Source organism: Panthera uncia, chromosome A2 (genome assembly GCF_023721935.1).
Source record: "Panthera uncia isolate 11264 chromosome A2, Puncia_PCG_1.0, whole genome shotgun sequence".
NCBI lineage: Eukaryota > Metazoa > Chordata > Mammalia > Carnivora > Felidae > Panthera > Panthera uncia.
In genome coordinates this window covers 105,003,182-105,030,211 of record NC_064816.1, presented here as the reverse complement: position 1 = coordinate 105,030,211, position 27,030 = coordinate 105,003,182, and the positions used below count along the sequence as shown (strand labels likewise).

Genomic DNA, 27,030 nt, shown 5'->3' with positions numbered 1-27,030 from the left:
GAGCTGTCAGCACAGAGTCCTATGTGTCCTTGAACTCACAACTTGTGAGATCAAGACTAGAGTGGAGATCAAAAGTCGGACGCTTAACCGACTAAGCCACCTGGTGCCCAACGATACAAGTTTATTATCTTAGTGTTGTAGATGTGAGAAATTTCAAAATGGATTGGCTGGGCTATATTCTTCTGGAATCTCTCGTTGAAGACTTTGGTTCCTTCCTTTATCCAGTTTCTAGAAATTCCTGGAATCCTTGACTTACAGCTCTGTATTACTCTCACCTACAATTTCATCCTCATACATTTTAAATTCTGATCACTCTCTGATAAGGGCACTTGTGATTACATTGGGCACACCTGCATGATCCCGGCTCTGCTCCCCATCTCAAGATTTTTAAGTTAAACACAGCTGAAATGTTCCTTTTATAATAAGGTCAGGTAACATATTCACAGGTTTCAGGGATTAGAACATGGGCAGCTTTGGGAAGCCAGTATTACCTACCACAGAAACCCAGATCAAAAACCACTCCAGAACTTTCGCCTTTGCATGCCCTGCATTGTAATGCAGTTGGGATTTGTTTTTTCTAAACTTTTCAACTGATAACACAGACTGGTTATTACCAACGGGTCACGGAGGATCTTACTTTCCAAGGTATGCACTTTCAGCTACTCATTGCAGAGAAAGTATTTTTGTAATGTGGCTGTTACAACTTGGTATAAAATTACATGGAAATTATATCTTTTACCCAAAGTACGCATAATAAGAAACTAATTATACCTATATAAAAAGATACAGAAAAATGTTTCTCATAGTGTGATAGACAAATGAACAGTCTGTCCTTTTCTTTCAATACAAGTCTTAAATATTGTTAACATAAAGTATAAAAGATCTAAGTATTCATAGCAAACAGCAAAATTAATATATTTGCTCTAAAACAAAATCAAATCAATAAAACAAGATTATTGTTAAAATTTATTAAGATTTATAATTATATAGCAATTAAGATAAGACTTATTACTATGCTTTTTTTTTTTTTGCTGAAGATTAACAAAATGAAAACTAGCTTTAACTCCACTGTTAGATTAAAAAGGGAAGTTTAAGATCAATATTAATTGGAACAATTATTTGTTTTCCTGCCTCTGTATAGATTCCTTTATTCATTTATCCATCCAGTCAACAGGTATTAATTGAATTCCTAGTACAGGCCAGACACAGGTGTGGTGGTGATGATACAAAGTCAGGTGTATTATGGTGCTTATTTTTCAGCTAAGAGTCAATGATCTGACAAACTGAAACTGTAACGGAGTTAAACATTAATTATAATAACAGTAATTTTTTGTTACTTTTCTATTGAAAGTACTTCTGCATTGAAACTGGAGTATTGAAAATACAAGTACATTGAATATATTAAAAACATGCTCTATCACTGATAAAAACAGATTGGAAAATCATATTTTAATTGTGTATGCTTTAATCTCAATTTGGAAAAATTAGTAAAAATACTGAGTTGGATGGGATATTATACACTGATAATATTTTCAGTGCTTAAAAGATTCAATTTTTATGAATCTTGTATTAACTATTGTTGGTTGAAGATTGATAAATATGAATTAGAAAATATTTAATAGTATATACTTCAATTATCATTAACGTATGTATTGAATGAACTACTGATTGAATATTTTTTAAGCTTCTATTATATTCCAGGTGCTGGACATAGAACCCACACCAAAAAAGTAAAAACCCGACTCTCCTGGAGCTTACATTCCAGGGACCTAATACATGGGCTCTGACATTCCAAATACTTCGATACATTTTTATGGTAAACATTGCCAGCAAGAACAGTACTAAGGGCAGTATACCTCCAGGCCTGGAATTCTTCAACTCTGGATGTGCTTCTGTGCAAGGGCCTTACGGCAGTTCTGCCGTTAGAGGTGTAATTTTACACAGGTTACTTAAACATTGCAACCTTTTTTCTTTCTCTGTGTCAAAACAAAAAACCAAAACCAATAAAACCCCAGTAATAGCTGGGTTCTCCTGTAGATTAAATGAGCTAATGTGTGTCGCTTGTTCAGCAATTATTAGTATTACTGCTTTGGCTCTGTGGGTCCAAAACGTGCCTGCTCATTAGAATTACCTGGGGGTCTTTAAAAACATTCCCAAACTCGGGCCACACACCAGACTAATTAAATCCCAGTCTTTGAGCGTGGGACGTAGGTGTCAGCAATTTCTGAGCTCCCCAGGTAGTTCCAATTTGCAGACAAATTTGGGATCCGTGGCAGTTTGGGTTAATTATTTCATAATAACACTGCCCGGCCACCTGTCTTTTTCGAGGTGGAACCAGGAAATCTTACGAGCTTAATCAAAGTCAGAAATCGAGGTCTTTCTGTCCCCTCCTGTGACCTGAATCCAAATATCCTTAAGGGGAGAGGGACTGGGGGGGAGTCCTGACCTCTACAGCCTACGCAAAACTGTTAAGTTTAATGGGACCCGTAGGTTCCTACGGAGGGCTGACACTTCCACCCGAGGCGACCGCTGGGCCCGCCAGAGAAGCGAGGAGGCGCGAAAACGCAGCCCGGCCGGGGGCGCTGGGCTCGTCGCTGAGGCCGCGGACGCCAAAGGAGGAAGCTCGGCACCCGGAGCGTCCCCTGGGGACACGCAGCGGCCCGGACTCCGCGGCTCCGGTGGGCGCCGTCAGGCCTCCTCTGCCCTCCCCCCCATCTTCCCGGTGACCCCAGCCGAGCGCAGCGGGGCGCTGTGGCCCGGGGCGAGCCAGGCCAGCCGGCCGGCCGCGCCGCCCGCCGCCATGGAGCCCAGGCCCGCCGCGCCGCGGCCTCGCTTGTGCGACTCTCTCGGCGCGGACCAGACACCCTCGGCCTCTACGCTGAACGCGGCCCGGGCCGAGGCTCGGCCAGCTGGGCGCCGCGCTCCCGCAGTGGCTGCAGTGTTGCCGGCGGGGGGTAGTGGGGAGCGCATGGGCGTCCCCACCCCGAAGCAGTTCTGCCCCGTCCTGGAGAGGCCGCTCATCAGCTACACGCTGCAGGCCCTGGAGAGGTAATGCGGCGCAAGGCGCACCCCCGGTTCCCGGCCCCCGGCCCGGCCTTCCGCTCCTGGTGCTGCCTGCCTAGGGCGGCCCGCGGCACCTGCCCCTCGTGCTGCTTTCGTGCTGGCGCCTTCTCTCGGCGGACTGCGGGGCCGACTCCGCCCGCTCAATCCCAGGCTTGGGCTGCGTCCTTCCCTGCAATTCAGGGACCGGTGGTTCTGATCCTCTAACAGACCTGCACGCAAGAGGGGACTGCCCCACAGACCCCTTTCGGTGCCCGGGCCGTCGACGTGGTTGTGGGGAGCCCGGCTCCTGGAGCTGGACTAAGGAGAGCATGGGTTGGAACTAAAAGGCATTTAGTTTTGACAGTGGCCCCACTGGGGCCTAATGACAAGCTCTTTCAGGAGTCTCCCTGCCCGTCTGCCTCTTTCTCAATCTCTGTTAATGTTTTGTGCTCTCCGTGCATGCGTGGATTGGAGTTTTACTCACACATCTCACTTCACGGGCCTTTGTTCACTTTATCCATTCATGTACGTTAACTGAATATCTCTTAAGATCCTATGTTAATTACGAAGTGCTGACGGTGGATGGAGGGACAAAACTTAATCCAAGGCTTTCACCGGTGGATATAGATTTAAGGGTGCGAAATTGTTAAGGCCAATACGTGTGGAATTGGGGTGAGGATTAGAGGCACAGTAGTGAGATGGAGAGGGGGTTTGTTAATTGTTTTAGCGCATAGTAGTATGATTGAGCGTGGGGTGAGTCTGGAGGGGTAGGAAGCAGGACAGTTGCACAGGTCCCTAGATGAGTTGCTATGGGTTGAAGCCAGTGTGGTGCTGTGATGGGATGTTAAACCTTGAAGTGAGTCCTTTGTGTCTCAAGAAGGATAACATTATTTTAGTATATCCTTTGCAGGTGGCTTTCATGAAGACCAAGCTAATGAGTTGCTGCTAATTCAAGGCTGTTAGCCTATTACCCAGCAAAGCTCTTCTTCCTGTCCCATCATGCTTGCACACACCACAGAAGCCAAAGGGCCCACGTTGTGTTGGATATGGTTATGGAAGCGTGAAGAGTCATAACCACCCTTGATTAGGGTAATCAGGCCAGTGGTCACATCTGAAACTCAAACAAACATGGAAACAGTTCAGGTGCTTTCCCTACTCTTGTAGGCCACCTTTTCTCTGTGTATGAATCATGTAACTACAGTACTACAGTATGTTAGACCCCGTGACAACATAACTCCTTTATGTAGGTTATATTAAGGGACACAATGGATTTTGGCCAGCAGAACCTAATTGCTTAATAACTGGGCATAAGGGAATATAGTCTCTTGTACGTTCAGTTTTCTTTCCTATGAAGCAAATTAACATCAGCACGTTTGCATCTTTTGGGGTAGACTGAGATACGTGGTTACTGGAAAAATCTTTTGAAGTAAAAGTGTTCTGGGAATGCCTTTTTTAATGGAAGATGAGGAAAATGTGTTTTGTATTGCTAACAGCAGTGATAAAATTCTAATAGTAACTAAAGAAACCTCCATTTTGAAATCCATCGGAGATCATTTTTGTCACTATTAAAATGCCTGAAGAACTTAAGGGATGATTGCATTTGGGGTATGTTTCAGGAAATCCTTGGAAATCTTGCATTACAGGGGTTTAGGTATGGGTGCTTCTTAGCCATTTGCTAAAGGAAGGGCATTCTGTTGAGTGCTAATAGACTTCCTAGAGCATGGTGTTAAAAAGCCTAGGTTATTTCATCCTCTTGAATTATGCAAGTTCAATTAAGGAAAGGAGATGGAAGCATAAAATGTCGTATGAAATTCTTACGTTTTGCTCTTTGGCAAAATGATGCATGCTTACCACGTATTAAAGGGGAAGCATCACTCTCAATGCGTCAGATCAGAAAAGATGTAATTGGGTGTCACCACTGTCAATCATCTAGATTATTTTAGGATAGTGTCAGCTCTCCTTGCCCTCTTATTTGATTTCAAAGTTCATTTGTCTCGCAGAAGTTAAGACTTTCTTTTCTCAAGCTTTTTCCATCTCACTAATAGAGAGGTTGTTGTGAATAATCTTTATTAGTTGATCTTGACTATGAAATTAAAGATACTCACTGACTGAAAAATGACCCTCATAGTTGGATCTGTCCTTTGGAATTTTGAACCGATAAAAAACTATGGCATACGAGAGACTTCACCTCTGAAGTTTGGTCCACAGCTCTTAAATTGGGATAGGGAAATGTAAAGAAATGTGGCTCGTCTTTGTTTTAGTTAAATGCAGGTTTAAATGGCATTATTTTCACTGTTGTATTTATCCACCCAAAGAGACTAAAAACAGTATAGCCACACAAGGGAAAATGAATGTAAGAACTGGAGTAGGTAAAAGATGACAACAAAACATTGGAAGAACAGGATGGTAATCAGACTTAACAGTCCCCAAGAAAATGGGAACAGCTGTGGAGAAGCAAGTTGGTTGAAGTCCCCAGATCTTGGAATGTTTCAGGAATCAGAGGTACAGGATGCTTTGGAAGGTGGGGTAGACAGCTCAAAACAAAAACAACTAGTTGCAAACTTAAAAAGAAACAGTTAAACTCCTAGCTCACTATCAAAATACTTGAAGCTTATTCTCTGACTCAGCACAGCCAATGGCTGAGTGAAGGTTCCATGGCCATAGAGGAGTTGAGAGGAAGACTGCACTTTGTAGTGATGAGATCCTTAGCTTCTAAGGTCAACTCAGGGGAGTTCCCCCCCCCCATTTTTTTTAATGTTTTAATTTTTATTTTTGAGAGAGCAAACGGGAGGGGCAGAGAGCGAGAGAGTGGGAGACACAGAATCCGAAGCAGGTTCCAGGCTCTGAGCTGTCAGCATGGAGCCTGACACCAGCTCAAACTCACTGAGTGGTGAGGTCATGAGCTGAGCTGAAGTCAGATGCTTAACTGACTGAGCCACCTAGGCACCCTGAGTGTTTTTTTTTTTTTTTTTTTTTTTTTTACTTTTTAAACAACATGGTACATATTAAAGCACCTGTTCTTAAATGACTGAAAAGTTAGAGGGGACCTTCAGAGAGTCTGTATTGTGAGTTGACTGAGACTCAGGATTGTTTTCAATTCAGGTGACATTGGGAAAATATTTTTTTCTAGTTTAGTCCAGTTCTGGTAGGCCATTGAAATATCTTTGTGTGTGTGTGTGTGTGTGTTGGGAGGGGGAGAGTGCCAGCAGTGGAGGGGGAGGAGAGAACCTTAAGCAGGCTCCGTGCTCAGTGCAGAGCCTAGCACAGACCCCAGGTTCATGACCTGAGCTAAAAACAGGAGTCAGATGCTCAACTGACTGGGCCACCCAGGCACCCTGAAATTTCTTAATTATTAAATTAAATGACATTCAAAAGACTCTCTGCACCTTCCCAAATCTGGGAGACGTTGGCTATGGCTCTATCTGGACAAAGTCTATCAGTCAGTTGTATGTGCATATATTTCCATTAAACATTGCATGTGTATGTATAAACGTATGTATGTTTATACATGTTTATATACCACCTCTATTAAGATGATACAGCTGGTCATTCGGATCTGTGCATTTGGGTTTAACTAAAACAATCAAAACTACTACTTGGTAGGTTGTATTAGGAACAAGAGTCTTTCAGAAGTTGATTAAAAATGTTTCTAGGATTTTGAAACTTTGCTTTTGGCCTTGTAGAGGGAATAGAAGTTTATTAAACCAAAGATTTATAATTTGAAGAGAGCTTTTTTTGCCCCTCAGCATACTAACAAGGAACTGAGATCAAGGGTACTAGCGCCTTATGTAACTATTGATTTATGTATGACCAGAGTTTTTAAAAGAAATATTGCTCTAAGAAAACTTAGGTGGCCATGGTAGTGGTGGAGGCATAAAGCCCTGGCAGTTAAGTTGTAAAATACACTTTACAGATCAACTCTGCTCTTTTGCTGTATAAAAAAATGTGTTCCCAGGTCTTATGTACGGAGTAAAAATCCCTGCCGTGAAGCTTACTTCGGGTTCCAAATATCTAAGGAAAGAAACTCATTAAGAATGGTTAATCTGGCTTAGCTGAATAACTAAAATGACAAATACAAGAAAAGTAAGACAAACACTGTCAAATACAAGGCAAACACTGGCCATGCTTCTTCAGATTCATGGTGATGGTGGGCTAGGAGTGGGAGTTCCTTTGCTGATACATTTGAACAAAGTCTGGCACAGCCTTCTGCATAGTTGGAGAAGTTTCTCAAGTTTTCTGCGGTAGAGGACACTGCCTAAAATGACTTGTTCCTCGATAGGGTTCACTGCCCATTGAAACTGTATTATAAACTGGCAGCCAGTATAAATCTCCTCTAGGAAGGAAATGGGCTGTCCCACTAATAAAAAGCATTGCAGACTTTGGATACTAATATATATCCTTATTAATGTGTTGGCATTCTAATTCAGGTTTCACTCTTAGTTTGGCTAATGTAAGTTAGTCAACATAAATGTGATAATGTCAGATGAATTTCAAAGAAAGCTGTTTTGTGGATTTGTATGTGTTGATCTTAAGGAGAGTAGATTTTTGTGGTTAAGTTGGGTTGCTTTCTTGCCACTTGGAAAATCAATGGAAGTCCAGTTTTAGAAACTGAGACTCCATGGTGTGTGTGTGTGTTGTCTGCTTGCCTTTTTTAAATTGAGGCATAATCGGCATATTAGTTTCAGGTGTACAACGTAGTGATTCTGTATTTGTATATATGTTTTTATGTTCTATTTACTTTTTAAATCCTTCTTTTTCATCACGATGAATCCCCTTCACCTATTTCAGCCATTCTTCCCTCCCAACTCCCCTCAGGTAATAATCAGTTGGTTTTGTAGAATTAAGAGTTGTTTTTTGGTTTGTCTCTTTTTTTTCCCTTGTTTTGTTAAATTCCACATATGACTAACGTCATGTGGTGTTTGCCCTTCTCTGACTAACTTATTTCACTGATACTCTCTTGATTTATCCATGTTTTTGCAAATGGAAAGATTACATTCTTCTTTATGGCTAATATTCCACTGCATTTAGGTACCACTTCTTTATCCATTTGTCAGTTGATGGATGCTTGGACTGCTTCCATAGTTTGGCTGCTGTAAATAATGCTGCAATAAACATAGGAGTCCGTGCATACCTTTGAATTAGTGTTTTTGTATTTTTAGGGTAGATACCCAGCTGTGTGATTACTGGATCATAGGGTTGTTGTTTTTTAAATTTGAGAAACTTCCATACTGTTTTCTAGAGTGACTGCACCAGTTTGCTTTTCTACCAACAGTGCATGAGGCTTCTTTTTTTCCTGAGTCCTTGTCAACACTTGATGTTTTTTGTGTTTTTGATTATAGCCATTCTGACAAGTTTGAGGTGATACCTTATTGTAGTTTTGACTTACATTTCCCTGATGATAAGTGGTGTTGAGCATCTTTTCATGTGTGTCTTGGCCATCTGTATGTTTTCCTTGGAGAAATGTGTGTTCATGTCTTGCCATTTTTAAATGCATTATTTATTTTTCGGTTGTTGAGTTTTCTAAGTTCTTTTTATATTTTGGATACTCTTTAACAGATGTCATTTGCAAACACTTTGTCCCATTCTGTAGGTTGACTTGTAGTTTTGTTGATTGTTTCCTTCACTGTGCAGAAACTTTTTATTTGGATGTTGTCCAAGTAGTTTATTTTTTGCTCTTCCCTTGCCTCAGAAAATATATCTAGAAAACTGTTGTTATGGTCAGTGTCAGAGAGATTACTGCCTGCCCTCTCTTGAAGTGTTTTTTAGGGTTTCGGGACTCACATTTAGGTCTTTAAACCATTTGAATTTACTTTTGTATATTGTGAAAGAAAGTGGTCCGTTTTCATTCTTTTGCATATCTCTGTCCAGTTTTCCCAATACCATTTATTGAAGAGACTGTCTTTTCCCCCTTGTATGTATATTCATTCCTCTTTTGTCAAAGATTAATTGGCCATGTAATTGTGCATTTAATTCTGGGTTTTCTGTTTTATTGATCTATGTGTATTTTTATTCCAGTACTATACTGTGTTATTTTATTTTTAAGATTTTATTTTTTAAAGTCCTCTCTATACCCAATATGGGGCTTGAATTTAGAACCCTGTTATCAAGAGTCAGATGCTTTACTGACTGAGCCAGCCAGGTGCCCCTGCACTCTTAATTACTACCACTGTGTAATATAATTTGAACTCTGGAATTTTGATAACTCCAGTTTTGTTTTTCATTTTCAAGATTGCTTTGGCTATTGGAGGTTTTGTGTGTGTGTGTGTATGTGGTTCTATACTATTTTTAGGATTGTTTATTCAAGTTCTGTGAAAAATGCTGTTGGTATGTTGATAGCAATTGAATTAAATTTGTAGATGGCATTGGTAATAAAGATGTTTTAACGATTTTTTTTTTCTTGGAACCTGTGAGCAAGGAATGTCTTTGCCTTTTTCTGCGTTGTCTTGAATTTCTTTCATCAGTGTTTTATAGTTTTCCGAGTACAGGTCTTTCACATTGAAATTTATTCCTAGGTACTTTATTGTTATGGTATGATTGTGAATGGGATTTTTGTCTTAATCTCACCTTCTGCTTCGTTATTAGTGTATAGTAATGCAGTAGATTTCTATACATTGATTTTGTGTCCTTGGACTTTACTGAATTCATTGGCCAATTTTAGTAGATTTTTGGTGGGATATTTAGGGTTTTCTATGTGTAGTATGATGTCATCTGCAAATAGTTTTACTCCTTCCTTACCAATTTGAATGCCTCTTATTTCTTTTTGTCTAAAGGCTGTAGCTAGGACTTATAGTACTACATTGAGTAAAAGTGGTGAGTGTGGACATCCCTGTTGCTGATGTTAGGGGGAAAGCTCTTAGTTTTGCCCCATTGAGTATGATGTTTGCTCATACGAGACCTTTATTATGTTGAGATGTGTTCCCTCTAGACCTATTTTGCAGAGATTTTGTTTTGTTTTTAAATCATGAAGGATGCTATACTTTGTCAAATGCTTTTTCTATATCTATTGAAATGGTCATACAGTTTTTATACTTTGTCCTACAGATGTGCCATATCATTTTGATTATTTTGTGGATATTGAACCACTCTTGCATTCCAGGAATAAATCCCACTTGATCATGGTGTATGATCTTTTAAATATATTGTTGGATGTGGTTTGCTAATATTATGAGGATTTTGCATCTATATTCATGAGAGATACTGGCCTGTACTCTTTTTTTTGTGGCGTCTGTATCTGGCTTTGGTATCAGAGTGATAATGGCCTCACAGAATGGATTTGGATGTTTTCCTTCCTCTTGTATTTTTTGAAATAGCTTGAGAAGAATAGATATTAACTCCCCTTTAAATGTTTGGTAGAATTCATCTGTGAAGGCATCTGGTCCTGGAGTTTTATTTTTGGGGAGTTTTTTGATTACTGATTGAATTTCATTGCTGGTGATTGGTCTGTTCAAATTTTCTACTTGATATTAATATTTGATATTGATGAATATTTTCATAATATTCTGTTAAAATTGTATTTCTGTGGTGCTATTTCTTCTTTTCCATAAATTTTTGTTACTTGGGTCATCTATTTGTTAATTTTTTTAAATTTTCTTATTTGAGTCTTGCTAGAGGTTTATCTATTTCGTTGAGTTTTTTCAAAGAATCAGCTCCTGGTTTCATTGATCTGTTCTATTGCTTTTTTAGTTTTTATATTATTTATTTAAAAAAAAATTTTAAACATTTATTTATTTTTGAGACCAGACTGAGCATGAACGGGGGAGGGTAAGAGGGAGGGAGACACAGAATCTGAAACAGGCTCCAGGCTCTGAGCTGTCAGCACAGAGCCCGATGCGGGGCTCGAACTCATGGACCGCGAGATCGTGATCTGAGCGGAAGTTGGCCGCTTAACCAACTGAGCCACCCAGGCGCCCCTATATTATTTATTTTTATTCAGCATATAGTTGGGTCTTGATGGTTTGTTTGTTTATTTATTTATTTATCTTGCCACCCTGTGTCTTTTCATTGGAGCATTTAGTCTATTCACATTCAAAGTAAGTACTGATAGATAGGTGTTTATTGCCATTTTGTCACTTGTTTAGTGGTTGTTTCTGTATATTTTCTCTGATGCTTCCCTGATTGTATTTCATGATTTTTTGGCTTTCTTTGGTGATCTATTTCAAACCTTTTCTCGTTATTCTTTGCATATCTATTACCTGTTTTTGATTGGTAGTTACCATTAGGTTTGTATATAACATCTTCTAGTAAAGCAGTCTATATGACATTGATGGTCACTTTAGTTGAAGTTCATTCTTCTTCCCATTTTTTAGGTGTATAGCATCATAATATACATCCTTTTCTTTAATGAATCCCTTGACTGGTTTTTACAGAAAAGGTTATTTTTACTGCTTATTTTCATGTTCTCACTTATGATCTTCCTTTCCACCCAAAGGATTCCCTTTAATATTTCTTATAGGACTGCTTTAGTAGTCATGAGCTCTGTTTTTGTTTGAGAAACTCTTTTATCTCTCCTTCTATTCTGAGTGATAGCCTTCCTGGATAGGGTATTCTTGGTTGCAGATTTTTTCCCTTTGAGCACCTTGAATATATCCTGCCATTCCCTCTGGCCTGCAAAGTTTTGGTAAAAAATCCCTTGTTAGTATTATGGAGTTCCTTTGAATGTAACTGTCATCTTTTATTGCTTTACTTTTTTTTTTTTCCTTTTACTACTTTTTGCCATTTTAATTACTATATGTCTTGGTGTGGACCTCCTTGGGTAGAGATTTTTTTTTTGGGGTGAGGGGGAAGGATATCTGTGTCTCCTCAATCTGGATATGTTTCCTTTCTCATATTAGGGAAGTTTCAACTATTATTTCTCCAAATAAGTTTCCTGCCCCTCATCTGAGATCCTATAGTACAGATATTATGCTTGGAGTCACTGAGTTCTCTAAGAATATTCTCAATTTGCATAATTATCTTTACTTTGCTAAGATTGGTTATGTTCCATTAGTCTGTGTTCCAGGTCATTAAATAATTTGTCTGCTTTATGTAGCCTGCTATTTGTTCCATCAAGTATATTTTTAATTTCACTTACTGTGTTCTTGATCTCTGGTTGTTTTTTTCTTTTTCGTTTGTTTGTTTGTTTTTGTTTTTTTTACTCTCTGTTAAGTGTCTCACTGATGTCCTCCACTCTTAAGTCCAGTGAGTATCTTTATGATACTTTTTTTAAATTCTCTATCAGCCATAATACTTACATCTGTTTTGCTTGGGTCAGATGGTGTGATTTGGTCCTGTTCTTTCATTTGGCAAATGTATTTCTGTCTTCTCATTTTGTTTGACTTAGTGTATCTATTTCTCTCTGTTAAGAGCAAGAGAAGTAGCTGACTTTCCTATGATAACAGCCTTATGAAGAAGAGGTCCTTCAGGGCTCTGTAGTTACCCAGGGCCAGAAGCTTCAGGGAATGTCTTCTATGTGTGTTGTGTCTGCTCTGCTGTTGAGTCTTGCCCTATTGTTCGTTCAGTTCAGCTGTGGGCAGAGTCCCTCTCTGCCTGTTGTGGGCAGCAAGGTGTGCAGTGGTCTGCTTGAGAACTGAGACTTGCCCCCACCACTATGTAAACTGAGGACCTACAAAATGCTCAGGTCAGATGTGGCGTTGGCAGTGTTTGTGCTGGTCTTCTGGGGGAGGGCCCAGAGCAGGGGGATGGAGGCAAGAGTGACTGGAAAGGGGTGGATCCATTGAAGCATTTGGGAGTGGCATGGCCTGGTGGAGCTTTGTGAAAGCAAGTTAAGCTATGAGTGTCAGTACTGTGCTGCTTCCCACAGGTAACCATTGTTTATGCTATGGGGCTGGGGAGGGAAATAGCATTTGCCAGCTTCTTTGTTCCTGGAGGTGTCTCCTAGTGGCATCTGTTTGTCCAGGCGGTGTTCTGAGATGAGCAAACTGCTCATCGAGGGGGGGGGCAGTCTACCCCAGGCATTTTTCAAACTGCTGGTTCTACACTGTATCTGCATGGGCTGTTTATCCTGCTATCTCTTTAAGGATGGGGATTCTGCTTCCTAAAGCTTTCTGGGCTCTCCTAGAGCCAAGCCTGGGATTTTTAAAATTCCAGGCTTTAAGTCCTGCTTGTTTTAGGAACTCATGAAATTTGGCCTTCACTCAACTCACTCAAAAGAAAATACTAGAGATTCATTCTCCCAGTTCATGGGCTCCTGGTGTGAAAATGTGTTTTCTGCCCTTTACTGTGCTGCCAGCTTGAATGGCATGGTCTCTTTTGCTCTCAGACTACATCTCAGCCCTTTGTACCTTTGATGTGACCTTTCCCCTGCCCTTAGTTGTGGAGTTTGTACTACCAGTGTATTGGTCGTTTCCTGGGTTATTTATACTGATATGGTCATTTAGTTGTAACCATGGGGTGAGGTGAGCTTAAGGTCCTCTACTCCACCATCTTCCCAGCTGATAGGTGTATGTGTTGAAGTGTGTGTATGCACTGATGGCTTAATAGATTTTCTGAGTTAATAGATTGTCTCTAATTTTTGCTTTCTTGTGTACTTGTTCTATCTTACTCTTTCTGAAAACCCTGGAAATTGTATTGAAACAAGATAGAAATATATATGTACATATATAAATGTTAATTTAAATGAGCAATGTTGATTGCTTGAATTGAACTAAAAGTTGGAGTAGGGAAGACAGGAGAAATATTTAGACAGGAATTGACTGGTTTTAGTGACTAATTGAATTAAGGATTCAGAAAGAAAAAGGTACTTAAGTTACTTTCAGTTGAACATGTTCAAATACAGGAATTGAACTTTAAATAATTTTCTTAATGCATCATTAAGGGTCAAATCTGAGTTAAGGGAAACAATAGGCCTACATTATGTATTAAAAATACAATAAGACTGTGTTTGTATGACTAGATGTTTGTGTCAAATTGCCAGTGGGAAGGCCCCCATGGGACTCTTTCAAGGAGAGATTAGGACTGGTAGGTTGGACTTCAAGTAGGAAGTCTGGGGTCATGAGACCTGATAAGGAGACCTGACATTGTGGGGGCAATTGGGAGCCATCCCCTTCACACCAACTCAACAATAGTTTGCTGCTAAAATAGCAGGGTAGGTATGGGGAGATGTAAATCTACCAAATATGGCCACAGTACAATCCACAAGCCTAATCTCTATGAAGACTGTCATGGCAGTCAGCCCTAGCTGCCACTGTCCCTTGGGGCCAAACTGGGGAGGGGCAGAGAACAAGGGAGAGAAAATCCCAAGGAGACTCTGCGTGGTCAGCACAGAGCCTGACGTGGGGCTCAAACTCACCAACCATGAGATCATGACCTGGGTCGAAATCAAGAGTTGGACGCTTAACTGAGTCACCCAGGCACTCCATGTATCTGTTTGCTTATTATTTATAAAGTTTATTTATTTGGAGAGCCAGCATGAGTGGTTGGGGGGGTGGGACAGAAAGAGGGACCAAGAGAGAATCCCAAGCAGACTCTGCACTGTTAGCACAGAGTCCAATGTGGGGCTGAAACTCACAAACTGAGTTCATGATCTGAACCAAAACCAGGAGTCAATGCTTAACCAACTGAGCCTCCCAGGCATCTCCCTCCCTGTCTGTTTATTTAAAAAGCATGTGTTTAAATCTGTCATTTTTAACTGATCATATTAAGCTGCTCAAGCAGAATACTGTAAGTGATTTTTTAGCATTGTGGGAGAAAATATGAGAAATGATAATTTTTCCTCAAAATGTCTATAGGTGATAGCCTTGTAATTTGCCTAGGGAATGTGCTAGAAAGGAATTAGTCAAGAGAACTTGATGAGATCTGAGTATAGCAATTCAGTGTGGACATGCTTTCCACTAAGGAGGTCAGCCAGATTCGTTTATTCAGCAAATACTTGTTCAGTAGGCACTGTGTGAGGTAGTTAAGGTTTTTCTCAGTCCCATGATTCTACATTATTTAACTTTAATACTGTAAAAGTCTATTAATTCTACAACTAGAAAAGAATGTGAATAAATCCTTTGAAATATAAATAGTACTTAAAAAGGATTGCAAGTGCTTGGTTGCTGAACAAAATACCATAATTCCGTTATCTCTTAAGAGTGGTCTAAAGACCATGTCTCCTAAATTTTTTTATTGTAACTTGTTTAAAAAAATATTTTGCATTATGACTCCATCAAGCACATAAATACACAATATGTACGTATTTGAATTTCAAGAAAACCTGTCCTATTTGCTATGCATTCTAACTTTACCCTTCTATTAATTTCTATATCATTTATCCAAAAATGTTAACCTAAACTCCCTAAATTGATACACTAATAGGTCTTAATCTATAGTTTGAGAAAGATAAAAGACTTAAAAGACTTTGCTGCTTAGAGTCTCTTACGACTTTTGGAAATAATCAAAGGACTTGGGTATATCTAATTATTTACATCTATTATGACTGACTTTCTTTGAAACAATTATTTTATAGCTCTTTGAAGGCATTCTAGTAACTATCTTGGGGAGTTCATTAATTCATTGACTCATTGTGCAGATATTTGAATGACTATTAAGTCTAGCAATGCCTTGTCTTTCTCCCTCTTAATTGTTCAGTATTAACATTTAATTGGAAGTAATTTTTATGAAAAAATAGCAACTTAAGATCTTTAAAAGTTGCTTTTAAGTGACTTTTTTTTTCTGATAAAATACACTATGAAGAGATAAATAGCTTAGAGTACAAGTTAAATTCTTGATTATAGAGTAGTTTTGCCTACTGATTTAGTTGAGCATGTACTTAAAATGTTTTTAAAAAATAAAAACCTTAGTGTGATGTTTTATTAATAAACTGAAATATATTTGATCACTGTTAATAATTCTTTCCTTTAAACTTGAGCAAATCACAGACCATTATGTCAAAAGTGTTAACTGAATCCATGAACAGAGAAAAGGCTTAAACAATTACAAAAGTAATAATTTATTCCTTTCTAGTTATTTAAATCTTTCCTATTCATGGATTCATTTAACAGATACTGACATATGGTCTATGAGGTCAGGAATTCTGCCAGAGTTGGTTCATTATTATATAACAAGTGTCTAGCATACTGCCTGGCAAATGTTAGGTGTTTATTTTTGCTTGAATTACGAGAAATAAAGGAAATTTGTCATTTTGATCACAAATGTAGCAGTATTACATGGTTCATCACTAAGAATATAAATGATGTGCTGGAGACACAATGGATACTGACATAATTTTGCCACCTCTTTCTCACAGACTGTTAGTGCATTTGTAGAAGTTAACAGTGTGCTCCCAAATCAGACTTGGTTCCACCCAGGTCCCTGCATTTCTTAAGTGTGAGATCATGGGCAGGTCACTGCTTCCATGTCCTCTGTAAAGTGATAATAGTGATTTCCTGCGATCTGATATATTGGATGAGATATTGCAGGCAAGTGCTGTACATAGCACATGTTACTGAGCGAGCCATCAATCTTAGTTGCTGTTAATATTACTAATACTCCTTGGTTTAGAATGTGCCAAGCTCTGAAGTGTAGACTTTGCTTTCTGTGAGTTGGCAGCCTAGTGAAGGAGATAGAAAAGGAAACCGTAGAGTATGATGGTAAATCTCTTTAGCAGTAAGAGTACTCTGGAAGTGGAGAACAGGGATGCTGCTCCCAAAATGCCTGGGAAAGCTTCCTGGGGGAAGCCATATCTGAACTGACAGATGAACAAGTGGAACTGAGCTTCCCATCTTGCCCCACCCCAAGATGGGGTAGGTGTGCTGGGTAGCAAAGGAAGTAACATAAGCAAAGACCTGGATGTGAGAGAAAATGTCCTCCTAAATAAGAGGGGAATGGGACAGATGAAGTGGCATAGGGACAAGTAGGCTGACCTTGAAGGGTCCTGCTCAAGAAGCAGCAGGGGGTAACTTTAGGTTTGCACTTGAGAAAAATCCTCTAGAAGTGGTGAGAATGTGTTACATTGGGATAAAAAGTAGAACGAGACCAGCTAAGAGGCTGGTGCAATAAATAATGGAGGAGATGAGTGCTTTGGTCACAGCTTGTGTCAGTGAAGACAGAACCTTGGGAAGCTTCACATTTAGAGACCACGGACTGTCACTTGACAGTTGCGGTGGGGGGGGGGGGCGTGTGGAGTGGGCGCTTTAAGTACAGTATAAATTCTAAACTGTGTGAGTACACTGTAATCAATTAAGTTTGTAATGAAAGGGATGGGGGATGGATGGGCTACAAAGCAGAGCAACCAACACTGAGACTTACTCCCTAATACTTTCTATTGACTGCACATCATAATACATATCTTACTCTTAGGTGCTTTGTGAATATTTCTGCATTGTTTCAGCTTGCTTGTGATTAGAATTCCCCCCAGTGTCTGACAAAACATAAGTAATTCTGGCTTTCTAGGAGCCTAGAGTTATTGAAGTGAAGGTAAGGAGTCAAATGCTTGAAACAAAACCACATCACATAGGGAAGGTTATACTGGTTTTTTTTTTTTTTTTTTGGTTTTTTATTTTTTTTTTTTTTTTTTGAGTTTTTGTAGCTGATCAGCTTAATGAAGAGCTTCTTTTGTTTTTATAACCTTTGAGATGATGCTGTGTTGAGAGATACTACACCGTTGCTGGTAGGTGAGATTGACCAAGGTCATTTATTCAACAAATAAATGAGGGTATACCAGGTATGTGAAAAGCAATGGGAAAAACAGATGTCCTTTCTGTCATGGAAGTTACCTTCTAGAAGATGGAATATGGGATTGTATTTTGGTAAAACGATTTCAAGAACTTTTTGGTACAAGATGGTAGTTTGGGAAAGCTAAGTAGAATGTATATGTCACCTCTTAATTGTTTCCCACTTAAGAGAGACCGTAGAGAATGAGGATTACAGGAGTTAGAACATGACTAAGGCTTAAGCCATAGTAAATGCTTAATGTTAGTTATTTTATGTCATAATGAAACTTTTTTGCCAATTTTGCAAAGGTTATGCTCTCTAATTTATCTCTTAAACCCCATCTACAAGCTCCATCTGGTAGCGAGGCTACAGTCATCGTTTTTCCCAGAATGAAGCAGCAGTCATCTCCTACTTGGTCTGTCTGCTTTCCCTTTCTCTACCAGATGTCTTCTCTACCTTGTAGCAAGAGTAAAACTGAGTGTACTAAATTAGCTGCTGTTAAAACAAAACAAAACAAAAACAAACAAAAAAACCATGAAGTGAGTGACTTAAAGCAACATGTTACTACCTTCAACTTCTGGAAGTTAGAAGCTTACAGTAGGTATCACTGGACTAAAATATAAAGGTGTTGGCAATGCTATGTTTGTTCTGGACACTCAAGAGACAGTCCATTTCCTGGCCACTTTCTGGTTTCTAGAGGTTGCTTATATTCCTAGACTTGTGGTCCTGTATCACACTGGCCACTGTTTCTATTAACTCATCTGCTGCATTGACTTTTCTGCCTCTTGTTCACGTTTAAGGATTCCTGGGATTATATTAGACATACCTAGATGGTCTAGGAAAATCATTCCATTTCAAGATCCTTAACCACATCTGTAAAGTTCCTTTGGCATGTAGGGTTGTCCCTTCACAGGTTTGGGAAATTAGGAAGTAGTCTTCTCTTAGGGGATTTTCTGACTACTAGAGTTTTCTAGGCACTGTTTTATGACATGATACACATTTGGGTAAGTGAGCACTTTTTAATTTTTTTTTTTATTTTTTTAGAGAAATGTCCTCTCCTGCATAAAGCTTTGTTTATGGCTTTGTATTATAACATTAAAACTCATCACATGGTCTGTGAGGCCCCATGGCTTAGCCTATTCTGGGTCTTGCCTTGACCTCCAGCTTCTTCATAGGCTCTCATCCCATTCCATTGCTGAAACGATTTGACTCCATTTGCTTCCTGGCCCTCAGGACCTTGTAATGGCTTTTACTTACAGCATACCTTCATACTCCTTTGCCTATTTTTCCCTGCCACTCACCATTTGGATCCTATAGCAAATTCTGGTTCCTTAGGGAATATCACCTTGGCCTTCTCTGTGCTAGTCAGATGATCTGCTTGCATGTGAGCCTGGATTTCTTCATAACACTTGATCACAGATTGCCGTTGTTCCTTGGGGTTCTTTGTTTGATCTGTAACCTCAGCAAAGGCAGTATTTATTTTCATTGTGTTGTCAATGCTTAGTTTATCAGCATCTTCATTCAGTAAATACCTGTTAAAGGAATGGACTTAAAAATACAGTGTGCCTATAAAATAGCTCTTTGTGTTGCTCATCTGTATATTACTGTTGTAGTGACATGAAGAATGGGATTGGAAAGGGTTGGTTCAATTACAGAAGGTTGGAGGTTAATAATTAAGTAAATCAACCAAATGTTCACATAAATAAAACTCATTTCACTCAGTAATTTTCAGAACTTTCCATCTTTGTAAAAATGTATATAAGATTTTCACTGTCTAGCATGCATATAGAGTGTCTCAGAGGCTGAGAGTTCTTTGTATGGAATGAGAAAAGACCCCAAATAGCCAAAGCAATCCTGAAAAAGAAAATGAAAGCTGGGGGTATAACAGTCTGGAGTGCAAGATGTATTACAAAGCTGTAATTATCAAGACGGTATGGTAATGCCACAAAAACAGACACTCAGATCAATGGAACAGAATAGAGAACCCAGAAATGGACCCACAAAAGTATGGCAAACTAATCTTTGACAAAGTAGGAAAGAATATCTGGTGGAATAAAGACAGTCTGTTCAGCAAACCGTGCTGGGAAAACTGGACAGTGACGTAGAAAAATTAACCTGGACCACTTTCTTACACCATACACAAAAATAAACTCAAAATGAATGAAAGATCTAAGTGTAAGACAGGAAGCCATCAAAATCCTCGAGGAGAAAGCAGGCAAAAACCTCTTTGAACTTGGCCGCACCAACTTCTTACTCCACATGTCTCCAGAGGCAAGGGAAACCAAAGCAAAAATAAAATATTGGGACCTCATCAAAATAAAAACTTCTGCACAGTGAAGGAAACAATCAGCAAAACTAAAAGGCAAGTGACAGAATGGGAGAAGATATTTGCAAATGACATATCAGATAAAGGGTTAGTATCCAAAATCTACAAAGAACTTATCCAACCCAACACCCAAAAAACAAATGATCCAGTGAAGAAATGGGCAAAAGACATGAATAGACACTTCTCCAAAGAAGACATCCAGATGGCCAACCTACACATGAAAAAATGCTCAACGTCACTCATCATCAGGGAAATACAAATCAAAACCACAATGAGATACTACCTTACACCTGTCAGAATAGCGAACATTAACAACTCAGGCAACAACAGATGCTGGTGAGGATGTGGAGAAAGAGGATCTCTTTTGCATTGTTGGTGGCAATGCAAGCTGGTGTAGCCACTCTGGAAAACAGTATGGAGGTTTTTCAAAAAGCTAAAAATAGAACTACACTATGACCCAGCAATTGCACTACTAGGCACTTATTCATGGGATACAGGTGTGCTGTTTCGAAGGGACACATGCACCCCCGTGTTTATAGCAGCACTATCAACAATAGCCAAAGTATGGAAAGAGCCCAAAAGTCCATCAAGGGATGAATGGATAAAGAAGATGTGGTGTATATATATACAATGGAGTATTACTCGGCAATCAAAAAGAATGAAATCTTGCCATTTGCAACTACATGGATGGAACTAGAGGGTTTTATGCTAAGCTAAATTAGTGAAAGACAGGTATCATATGACTTCACTCATATGAGGGCTTTAAGACACAAAACAGATGAACACAAGAGAGGGGAAGCGAAAGCAATACAAAAACAGGGAGGGAGACAAAAAATAAGAGACTCTTGATTATGGAGAACAAACAGAGCATTACTGGAGGGGTTGTGGGAGGGACAATGGGCTAAATGGGTAAGGGGCATTAAGGAAGACGCTTGTTGGGATGAGCACTGGGTGTTATGCATAGGGAATGAATCACTGGAATCTACTCCTGAAATCATTATTGCACTATATACTAACTAATTTGGATGTAAATTAAAAAAAAAAATAATTAATTTTAAAGTGACCTTTATTCAGAGTTCGTATCGTGGGTCAGAGGCAGTTTGCCTGGTCTGAGCCTGTTGGCTCTATGTGGAACGTAGAGTCTATAATGACCTCAAGCTCTGTTAGTGCTGGTGTTCAAGAAGTCTGCCAAAATCTAATGCAGTTGCCACTCAATGCTATGGAGTATGCAGTGCAAAATGTCAGTAAGTGTTTAAAAAAATATTTTACAACAGAAAAATTGTTTAACACTTTGTGTGACTCAATAGGTCAATTCTTTAAATATTTTATTATAAAGTTTATCATTTTGAACTTGATATAATCTTAGTATCCCTATTTAAGACATGATGTTTCACTTGGATGTAGGCAAAGTTTTGCAGCTGTGTTACTAATTTGATGGATTTCTTGAGAGAGACAGAAATTCTGGTATTCAAAACTGCTTTGACTTGTTTCTATTTTATTGAACAAATGATTTGGAAAAAAAAATCAATTTAAAGGACTATTACTGCATTCTTTTATCTCAATGTACTGATAATAGAATCCAAACTTTGGAATCCATATCTATTGTATAGTATTTATATAGATAAAATTTGACTATGGAGTATAAAACATTAACTACACCTGTTACTATCTATAGTGTGAAATATTCACTGATTAACAATCTTTTCACTAGACACAATAAAATGCATAAAACTGATTTAACTTTCAGTTTTTGATAGCCCTGTGAAGTTACAGTAGTGCTTACTAATTCAGTTTTGTTACTAGCTTAACTCATATAAGGCTCTATTTATATTAAATGTATGTATTCTTTCCTTTTAGAGTATGTTGGATAAAGGACCTTGTTGTTGCAGTAACTGGAGAGAACATGGAAGCAATGAACGGTATCATTCAGAAGTACCAGCATCAGCGCATCTCACTGGTTGAAGCTGGAGTGACCCGTCACAGGTCAATTTTCAATGGACTCAAAGCACTGGCAGAGGACCAGCCTGACTCTAAACTGTCTAAGCCAGAAGTTGTGATAATCCATGATGCTGTGAGACCATTTGTTGAAGAAGATGTCCTTCTTAAGGTTGTCACAGCTGCTAAGGAGTATGGGGTAAGTGTTTATACTTCTGAAGGTGGATAAAAGATGCAAATACAATAGCAAATGTTGAATTTCTGGATTTTGATGAAATCCTATTTAAATGTCTATATGAAACAGGCATGATGACTTAAAAGCATCATACTAATTTTTTTTTCAGGAAGCTTGAAGTGTTGTAGGTCATGAGACTGTACCGGAATTTATTTTTTCTTACAGTCCAGTGCCTCATCATAACATGAGCTTTTTGGAGAAAAATGTAATAATGTCTTCAGAGTATGGCTATGTATGCACCTTGAATAAATGAGAAGCAATGTACACTTACCTGAAAATACCTAAGAAAATTCTCAAGTCTAGGACACACGATTATCAAAAATTTGGCTGATCACATGCACATTGTGTTTTGACTTTCCGGAACTGGTTTACTTTCCAGCACGAATAACTAGGCAAGATTTTTACACCCTTTAAAGTGAAACATTTTAAGATGACACCGCATTCTGTGTGATATTTCACCAAAGAAGACAGGATAGCAAAAGACCTTTGGTAATGTCTAGAACATCTTTGTTTTGTTCTTATATTAGTAGATAAAAATCCTAAAAATAAGGTAATAGTTTTCTAGTCTAAATTTGAGACAGTGCAACGTGTTGTACACAGTTGGTATAGCATACTAGCAATAAACTATGGAGCTGGACATACTTAGGCCCCTCTTAAACATTTTTTAATTAACGGTGTATGTGCAACTTTCTCAACCTCTTCGAGCCCATTTTCTTTACTTTCCTTACTTGTAAAAATACAGACGATGGAGTGCCTGGGTGGCTCAGTTGGTTGAATGGCTGACTTTTGATTTTGGCTCAGGTCATGATGATCTCACAGTGATGAGTTTGAGCCCTGAGTCAGGCTCTGTGCTGAGTGTGGAGCCTGTTTGGGATGCTCTCTCTCCCTGTCTCTCTCTGCCTCCTCTAGTTGTCTGTTTCTCTCTCTCTTTAAATAAACATTTAAACAATGCAGGTGCTAATACCTGTGGGGTTTTTTACTATTGGAAATTAGGTGTTAAGTTTTTTAAAAAGTATTAAGATGAATTACAACATGTTGGATTGTAGACCAATGGAAGGAGTCCTCTAAGCCTTCTTAGCCATATGGGTGGTGAGTTAAAAAATACCAGTCTGGAAAAGATAGTATTTGATTTGTCTTCAGTGATCTATATGTAACTGCAATTTTGTCAGGAAATTGGTGGTAATTTTATCTCATCTCCCTGCAGCATGAATTCCTTTTAAACCTGTATAAGAATTCCATCAATCAAATAAAACATTTTTCTTCAGTGTAACTTAAAAATGGTAGCTTGATGTAGTGTTAATGGAGTGAAAATGATCATAGAGGTAAGTTAGTTGACCTCAAAACTTGGTCAGGGCCCTCCTATTTCTTCTGTGACTCCTTCCTGTTCTCCAGGCTCCTTTACTGTAGTAGATGCAAGATGATCAGTTAGAAGTGAAATGAAGAGGAAGAAAAGGGCACAGGATTTATAACACTGAGGAATTAGAGTGAAACTTGACAAATTTGAGCAAGTTCCTAGGGAGCACTGTATAGGTGGGGCTGATAATGAAAAATTTATACTATAAGGCAAATAAAATTAGAGACCTTTGGCTATGTTACCTTTTGGAAAAATATCAGTCAAGCTCACAATACAAACTACACATTTGGAATTTTTTGGTGATTTTTTTTTTTTTTTGAGATCTTATTTCTAAGATTGTCTGTAAAGTGATACTTGTGGTAATAGGTCTGAAAGTTAAGAGGACTCTCCTGCTGCAGTTAATAATAAGCTAAGATATCCTGGTTTAACTGGTGACTTAATAAAACATAAACATAGCATTTACTGTTTTTTTTTTGTTGTTGTTGCAGATGTGTTGGAATTCTTTGACTCTTTATAATGAATGTTAATAGAATAACTTTTATGTATTATGCACATGATTAAATCATACATGATGTTTTAATGAAATCTGTGAAACTTTGATTGAATTAAGAAGCTAGTTTTAAGCAAAATCTTCACTATTTATTTTGAAGCTTCAGGAACTTGATGTCTTCTAGAAATAATGTCTTGTGGGGCGCTTGAGTGACTCATTTGGTTAAGCGTCTGACTTTGGCTCAATTCATGATCTCACGGTTTGTGAGTTTGAGTCCCACATGGGGCTCTCGACTGTAAGCACAGAGCCTGCTTGGGATCTTCTGTCCCCCTCTCTGCTCCTCTCTGGCTCATGCTTGTGTTCTCTCTGTCTCTCTCAAAAATAAACATTTAAAACAATGGAAGTGATGTCTTGTTTGGATGGTGTTAAGGAATAATTTTCAAGACAGTAGGAAATGAGTTTAATACAGATAGGTGAAATACTTTTTTTTTTTTTTTTGATATTTATTTATGTTGATAGAACAACCACAGGGGAGGGGCAGAGTGAGAAGGAGAGAGAGAGAATCTTAGGCTCTATGCTCATTGTAGAGTCCAACACGGGGCTGGATCCCAAGACTCTGGGATCATGACCTCAGCCAAAATTAAGAGTTGGGTGCTCAGTTGACTGAGCCATGTAGGCACCCCATGAATGATTATTTCAATGTCCTGTAGATTCAATTTGCATATATATATATATATATATATATATTTGCATATATATATATATAATATGTTTGAGAATTCTTGCATCCATGTTCATCAGGGATATTGGCCTCTAGTTCTCTTTCTTAGTGGAATCTTTGTCTGGTTTTGGAATCAGGGTAATGCTGCCTCTAAAATTAGTTAGGAAGTTTTCTTTCAACTTCTATTTTTTGGAAAAGTGTGAGTAGAATAGGTATTAACTCTTCTTTAAATGTTAGGTAGAATTCCCCCGGGAAGCCATCTGGCCCTGGATTTGGTTTGTTGGGGATTTTTGATTACTGATTGAGTTTCTTTGCTGGATATCAGTCTATTCGAATTTGGTATTTCTTCCTGCTGCAGTTTTGATATTTTATGTTTCTAGAAATTTATCTATTTGTTCCACATAGTCTGATTTGTTAGAATATAATTCTTCATACTATAATCTTGTAATTGTATGTATTTCTATTGTGTTGGATGTTATTTCTCCTCTTATTATTTGTTTATTGGGGTTCTTTCTCTTTTAGGGGGCATATCAGTATTATTTTTTCAAGTAAACAGCTGGTTTCATTGATCTAAATATTTTTTTTTCACTTTCTATATCATTTATTTCTGTTCTAATCTTTATTACTTCCCTTCTTCTACTGGCTTCAGACTTCATTTGTTCTTTTTATAGCTCCTCCAGGTGTAAGGTTAGGTTTTTTGAGATTTTTCTTGTTTCTTGAGGTAGGCTTGTATTGCTGTATACTTCCCTCTTATGACTGCCTCTGCTGCATCCCAGAAGTTTTGGACCATTGTGTTTTCATTTTCATTTGTTGCCGTGTTTCTTTTTTTTAATTTTTTTTTTTAATTTCTTCATTTCTTGGTTGACCCATTCATTCTTTAGTAGCATTCTTTAGTTGTTTAATCTCCATGTTTTTGTGGTCTTTGCAATTTTTTTCTTGAGATTGACTTCAAGTTTCATAGTGCTGTGGCCAGAAAAGATGCATGATACAATCTTACTTTTTTTTTTGTATGTGATGAAGCCTGATTTTTGACCTAGTATGTGATCTTTGCTGGAGAATGTCCCATGTGTATTTGAATGTCCCATGTGTATTTTGCTGCTTTAGAATGAAATGTTCTGATATATTTGTTTTGTGCATCTGGTCCAGTGTGTTATTCAAAGCCACTGTTTCCTTGTTGATTTTTTGCTTAGATGATATGTCCATTGATGTAAATGATGTAAAGTCCCCTGCTATTACTGTCTTATTATCAATGAGTTTCTTTATGTTTGTCATTAACTGTTTTATATATTTTGGTATTCCATGTTGGAATTCAATTTACAGTTGACAGTAGTTCCACTTGTTATGATGTAGTGCCCTTCTTCATCTCTGGTTACAGTCTTTGGTTTAAATGTAGTTTGTTTGGGGGCACCTGGTGGCTCAGTTGGTTAGATATCCAACTTTGGCTCAGATCTTTATCTTGTGAGTTAGAGCCCCAAGTCGCCCTCTGTGCTGACAGCTCAGAGCCTGGAGCCTGCTTCAGATTCTGTGTCTCCCTCTTTCTCTGCCCCTCCCCTGGTCGTGCTTTGTCTCTGTCTCTCTGTCTGTCTCAAAAATTAAAAAAAAAAATGTTTACCTGTATATATATGGCTAGTCTGGGTTTCTTTTGATGTCCATTTGCATGGTAAATGTTTCTTCAGCCCCTCTCTTGAAATCTTCAGGTGTCTTTAGGTCTAAAATAAGTCTCTCATAGGCAACATATAGATGGGTTCTGTTTTTTTTTTATTTAATCCATTCTGACACACTGTGTCTTTCGACTGGAGTCCCTTTACATTCAGAGTAATTATTGATAGATACGTATTTAGTATCATTTTATTACTTGTTTTGTCATTTCTGAAGTATCTTTGTTACTTTTGGTCTTTACTTTAGACTCAGTATTTCTTACAGGGCTGGTTTAGTGGTCACAAACACCTTTAGTTTGTGTTTGTCTGGGAAACTCTATATCTTTCCTTCTATTCTGAATGATAGCCTGCTGTGTTGAGTATTCTTGGTTGCAGATTTTTCTCAACCAGCACAATGAATATTTTATGCCACTCCCTCCTGGCTTGCCAAGTTTCTGTGCAGAGATCTGCAGCTAGTGCTATGGGTCTCCCTTGGAAGTTAAGGACTTCTTTTGTCTTGATGCTTCTAGGATGTTTTCTTTTTCTCTATATTTTGCAAATTTAACTGCAATATGTCTTGGTATTGATCTGCTTTTGTTGATTTTAATGGGAGTTCTCTATACCTTCTGGATTAGGATATCTATGTGTTTCCTTCCCCA

General features: G+C 38.5%; 1 protein-coding gene across 3 annotated transcripts in view; it reads left to right on the top strand.

The window, feature by feature from the left end:
• The first annotated feature begins 2,710 nt into the window (after window positions 1–2,710).
• Window positions 2,711–27,030, top strand: part of CRPPA (CDP-L-ribitol pyrophosphorylase A) — a 431,068-nt gene continuing 406,748 nt past the window's right edge. For all 3 annotated transcript variants that reach the window (XR_007460022.1, XR_007460021.1, XM_049641571.1), the window contains exons 1-2: window positions 2,711–3,048; window positions 21,857–22,133. Coding sequence is in view for 1 of the 3 variants with exons in the window: in XM_049641571.1 (XP_049497528.1) it covers window positions 2,801–3,048; window positions 21,857–22,133 (525 nt within the window). In the remaining 2 variants the exon portion in view is untranslated. The remainder of the gene's footprint in view (window positions 3,049–21,856; window positions 22,134–27,030) is intronic.